General features: G+C 33.4%; 1 protein-coding gene across 1 annotated transcript; it reads right to left on the reverse strand.

Moving 5' to 3' along the window:
- Positions 1-2,763: 2,763 nt before the first annotated feature.
- Positions 2,764-5,502, reverse strand: LOC107909331 (heat shock factor protein HSF24). Its single transcript, XM_016836812.2, has 2 exons — positions 4,520-5,502; positions 2,764-3,890 (listed from the first exon to the last, which is right to left on the reverse strand). The coding sequence occupies exons 1-2, from the start codon at positions 4,721-4,723 to the stop codon at positions 3,207-3,209; spliced, it is 888 nt and encodes a 295-aa protein (XP_016692301.1). The 5' UTR covers positions 4,724-5,502; the 3' UTR covers positions 2,764-3,206.
- Positions 5,503-5,957: the final 455 nt, after the last annotated feature.

The following is a 5,957-nucleotide window of genomic DNA, read 5'->3' on the forward strand; positions in this document are numbered from 1 at the left end:
TGATTCATTTTAATTGTCTTAGGTTAAGCATCCTTAAATCATAAAACCTTCGCGTAGTGAGGATAAAAAATTGTCCTAACGAACTAAACAAAAACAAAAATTAAAATGTCCAGCCAAAAATAAAAACCCAAAACAGTCCAGAAATGTCCATGATCAAAACAAATGAAAAAGTTCGTAGTGCTTAATTGAAGAATTTATGAAACCCTAGTTCCTGAGTCACCGTCCATTCCTAGGTCGGAAGTTTACCTGAAACAAATCATACAAACTGTGAGCTTTAAGCCCAATGTGTGTTTTAACCCATAATCTTAGTACAAACAGACACATAATTCAGCTTGTCTTATAGCATATGTCATATTATTTCTTATCACAGATCAGTTTATAATATAAAGCATATTTTATCATATTTTACGTAACATATCATATCGATACATAACATGGCATATCGAATCATAACATAGCATATCTTATCAGATTTATATCAAGTCCTACGCTCATCTACTACAAACCATCTCTGTCCAACCAATCACAACGTATATGACTACTAAAGCCCATCCATCCAATCACACCAATAGGTGGCGGTGTGCCACTCATATAATTGCAACTAAGCTGCCATACATAAATTTGTGTTCTAGCCGCCATAAGTGCAATATAAACTGCCATATAGAACTTGGTCCATCATATCATAACCCACGCCGAAACACAAACAAATCATAATCATATATATATCATTCCTACATATATCATAAACTATACGCCAAGCATACTTACATATAAATCATAACATAACACATAATTTAATGGTAACATTTTCTACTTAACATACTTCCTAAGCCTACCCACACGACCTGCAAAAATTACACATTCATACCACCAGGTGGCAACACACAATCAGTCACATGGCCTACATACACGGTCGTGTGGCACTAGGCAGTTTCAAAATACAGCCTAGTTTTACGATTAAATCTAGTTTTTGGGTTGAATTCACACACCTAATAGCGAGATTGATCCTCCACACAACCGAACACCTAGAACCCTACAAACGGAATCAAAACTAAACGTTTACAACTTTGATTTAGCACAAAAATTTCCACTTAAATTCACTCTTTTCACAAGAAAGTAGTCCCTAAATCAATAACGAGCACTTGCTGCAACTTATAGCAACTCCTCTAAGAACTTAATTTGCTGGAGGATCGTCTATCACCACATGCTCTTTTCCTAAAACGAAAGATTCCGCAATAAAAAAAATTCATCACAAGGAGAATCAATTAACAAAATAGAAAAGAAAAGAACAAGAGAAAGAAAGAATAATCTTGACAGATGCCGCAAGACCAAGACCAACCCAAAAGCCAATTGAAAAGTAAAGAAAACAAAAGAATGAAAACAAGTAGCAGTGATAGCAAAAAGGGAGAATTTGAATGGTAGTGGGAAGGTAAGAAACGTGAGGAAGGGATTGGTATTGACCGAAAAGAAAAATGAAGGAATTATCTTGTATTTATTTTATAAAAAAAAACAAATAATAAAAAACAGATTTTAACAACCTATCAATCTCATATCAAAACTAACCACCAAGAATCCAAACTATACTACTAATAACGGCACAAAAGGAAAAATATTCCCAACTTGCAAACACCGAAATTCGAACACGAAACCTTAATTAAACTTACAAAACACTTAACCACATAATCAAATCAACTTATTTAACAAACTTGTACAATTTTAAATCTAAGAAGTTGGGGGTGTTACATTAACTAATTTTGGATTCTTCCTCTTTTAAGCTTCACACGCATAAGTTCTTGAAGTCCTTGAGATGTGCTTTCTAGTTACATTTAATTTCTTTTTAAAGAAAAGTCATATTTATGTGCTAATTAAAATTGTACTTTTGATGCTTGAAATAAAAGTTATAATATACTTTGTGTTTTAAATTAATGTAATAAAAACTTATAAAAACCCATTAACCACTAATTATGTTTGATTAAGAATTTTTATATTTAAGCTTGAACTTGAGCCGGATAAAACTTGTGTATATTCAAGCTCAATCTTAGTTTGAGAATTAAATTTAAGGTTAATAATATATATATTAAAGACGATAACATAATTTAATAATATAAAAACATTTAAAATATATATTAAAAATGAAAGGTTTGCTAAGACTTACAATCTATTCGAACAAGTATTTCTAAGCTTGAATTTTACTCAATCGATAGCTAAAGGTTGACTTGATAATTACCGAATTAAATTCATGTTTTTTTTAGGCAAACTCAAATAACTTGCAAACACCGATATCCCATTTACACCCTTACATTTAAGCTAAGAATTAAAAGTTTTCATTCTACAAAAAGTTGTTATAACTTCAACAAAAATAATTATATCAATTTACCTTTGAAATCCGTTTGCTACTAGATATAAGTTGCAAGCTTTTTTTGCAATTCTAAATAATGAATTGCAAAAAATTAACTTAAAATATTATAAATGAAACAAGATAGTCCGTTTACTTTGATTTATCAAAATTTAATGAAAATTTAAAAGTTACTCCAATTTGTTGGGAAACACGTGAATTTGAGCTAATTTGTTGCGTATAAATGGTTGGTTTTTTGTTAATTTTGTGCAAATAAATGACAAATGTGCTACTTTTTAAATCAACAAATTTTAACAGTGTTACCTTTTTAGACAAAGGCAATAGTTAATCATGAATTTTAACCCCTTGATTAACAAATTTTCTATTTTTACTCATTTCCATATTTTGTACTAAATTAAAAAATGGAATTTAAAAGTAGAACAATCTATTAAACATATAAACAACAATTTTGTAACAACAGGGCAAAGTTGAAGGACCCATTTGCCTTTGATTTTTGCCTCCCACAATTGCTGACTAATTGACCCACCTAACTTTAGAATGTTTTTTTTTTATTTCTAAAAAATATTTACTTCCATATTGTTACTAAAATTATAAAATAGATGGACTTAAGGTGGAATTTTTAAATTTTATAAGTATGATTAAAAGATTGTCATGTATCTAATTATATATTTTTATTTTTAAATATTAATTAAATACATTTGACAATTTTTTTACCACGCTTCTAAAGTTAAGAAAACACTTCCACCCATATATTAAATAATTATCCAAAATAAAAAAACTTTTTTATTTAATCCTAGTTATATTTGTACGAAATCAACTTCCTTGCTATCGATGAGAACCGGTGATAGGCTCAGTTGCAAACCTTGCCGCTCTTCATCATCAAAGCCACGTGGCGAAAATCAATGGTCTTCATCTCTTTAGCGTGTGGCCCACCGTACACAATTTTCTCCTCGCGGGCCCGCTTTTTTCCCGCGCTTTTCAACCACACCCCAAACAGTTTCAAACTTCCGTTTCCATCTTCGCCGCCGCCTTTTTCATCATCGTCGTTGTCATCGACGCCGTAGAAACGGCCAAGATCGTCGCCTTCAAGGGTGGAACCACCGTTTCCTTGCCGCATGATGCGATCTATTTGATCGGGCCCCACCTTCACGCACTCGGTTAAAAACGCGACCAGTTCGTCGCATTGCTTCTTGGCTTGCGCCAGCTCCGAGCTCAACATCTCATTATCCTTCTTCAGCTTCTCGTTCTCGTCTGATAGATCGGCGTACTGATTCGTGTTCGCTGCCGGCGTCGTTTCCACCGATCCCGGATTCTTCGATTCCGGTGATGTCGACGTGGAAGTTGACCCTAGGTCCTCACCGGAGTTAGTAGGGGAGGAAGCTCTCGCACCAGACGTTTTCCCGTTCGCGGGATTATTAGCCGGCGATGTTGTCACCGTCTTCCGGCGACGGATGTCGGACAAGAGCTCTTTTTGTCCTCGCTTGAAGTTCTCGTTCGCGAATTCCCATTTGTCTGGAACAACCTTTCGGAATCCCTGTAATAAAACGGCAAGTTCATGTTTTTAACAGTCCGTACGATTGCTTGAAAAAGGTCAAAAGATGGTTCTAACCCCTCATCCCTCACCTAATATTTTGTGGTTGGAAATCAATTTGCAAGTAAATCCCTTTCTTCAAAACAACAATTACGATGAAGGATTAATTAATTCCTTAAATTAGTTCACCAATCCCTATCATAATCAACCCTATTATTCAAACTTTTATTAATTTTTTAAAACAATCCAATCAATTTCACTTCCTTTAAATAGAAAAAATCCTAAAGAAATTACCCATCTTTTTCCTTGAAGAAATGGTCTACCATATAAGTTATTAATGTCAACTTTTAGTTTGAATTTAATCTTATATTTTACTTTCTCATAATTTGGTCTCTTCACTTCATAACATAGCTTAACTATTACGAATAAAATGCTCCAGCGAAGTTTTCTTTTAAAAAAAATCATTCCAACATTTAAAAAAAGGATCTTTTTTAAATCCATAATTAATGGTGTTATGTTATAAAGCAAAGAAATTAAACTAAGTATAAGGACTAAATCTTAAATTTAAGCATAATAAAAGAACCAAAATCAGTATTTAACCATTAATTAATTAAAAAAATGAAATTACTTACGTAAGTGTTGAGCTGACGGACAAAGCTGGAAAAGTTGTTGTGCTTGAAATAATTGGGAAGCAAATCTTTTGCAAAATCAGCAGTTTTCCAAACGACAAAAGACGTGCCGTTTTCATTCCATGAAATCACATCGTCGGTGGTCGGATCATCCACCAGCTGGTACGTTTTGATCAAGAACGGCGCCGGAACTGACCTTTGCGCCATATTTTCCGACTTTCCGATTGATCAAATCCCTCCCAAAGTACACGTAAACCCCCCAAAAAAAAGATTCTAACAAAGAATTATGATTACAAAAGTAAAAAGGAAGAACAAATTGAAAAACCTGGTCGTTTTTAGGCAGAACAACTAAAGAGAAGCAGAGCAGTCAAGAATTCCCAACCCCAGCAATAAAATCCAGAACGGAAGAATCGAGAATGAACGACGTTATCGCAGGGTTTGATCGTATCAGTTTCCATTAGTAACAACACCAAGCTTTTACTTTCTGGAATCGAAACAAGATCATAACTTTACCTTATTGTATTTTCTACAAAAGAAAATCAGAAAAACAGAGACTTGAAATTCTCTATCTTTTTTTGCAGATTTTTGATGATGGGTTGTTTATAAAAGGGGAAAAGCAAAAGGAAACCGATAATGGGTTCTAGAAAATTTTGAGAAACAGAGCAGCCAGAGAGGGCTTTTAAGAAAAAAAGTATTCAAAAGGGTATGCTTTTTTTTCTCCACTAGAGAGTCATTGTTTTCAAAGGTTAGGAAACATAACAACATGCTTTATTTATCTTTTAGGAGGAGAAAATGTGGACTTTTCTAATGGAAAAAGTGAGAAAATTGGGGGATTCTTTCTTTTTTCTATTGGTGGTTTCTTGAAAGGAAGCTTCGAATACATTTTTCTAAAGAGTTGATTTGAAGTGGGGAGGAAGAAGGGAGGGTTTTTCACATGGAACGCGTAAGTACACGTGCCTTTCACCATTTTTATTCAAGAAGCTCCTCTCCACCTACCCCCCCCCAATATAATATATATTTGAGATTGCTTCCATTCATCGCCATTAAGTAATTTAAATTTTGGATTAATTTCATCAGAAAACCTCGAATTTTGATGTCTCAAACATTAAACCATTATCAAAATATCTATATAGCATCAACCATGGACATAGATGGGCGGGAAGTAGCCTTGCCCCTCCAAATGGTAAAATTACTATGTAGCCCTTTAAGATTTTAAAAGTTACTACTTAACATATTGGTAAGTTTAAACTTTGACCCCTCTAAAATTTTATGATTCATCTATAACCTTTGTAAAACAATTTTCTTGCTTTGCCCCTAGTATCAACCAAGTTATTCCATCAATTTAGCCGCTAGTTTAGTTGTTGAACACCAACTCAAATCTAACATGAAGTATATTTAAAATACATGGATCAAATTGTAAACATATATATATTTACTATAT

This window comes from Gossypium hirsutum, chromosome D03 (assembly GCF_007990345.1).
Source record: "Gossypium hirsutum isolate 1008001.06 chromosome D03, Gossypium_hirsutum_v2.1, whole genome shotgun sequence".
Taxonomy (NCBI): domain Eukaryota; kingdom Viridiplantae; phylum Streptophyta; class Magnoliopsida; order Malvales; family Malvaceae; genus Gossypium; species Gossypium hirsutum.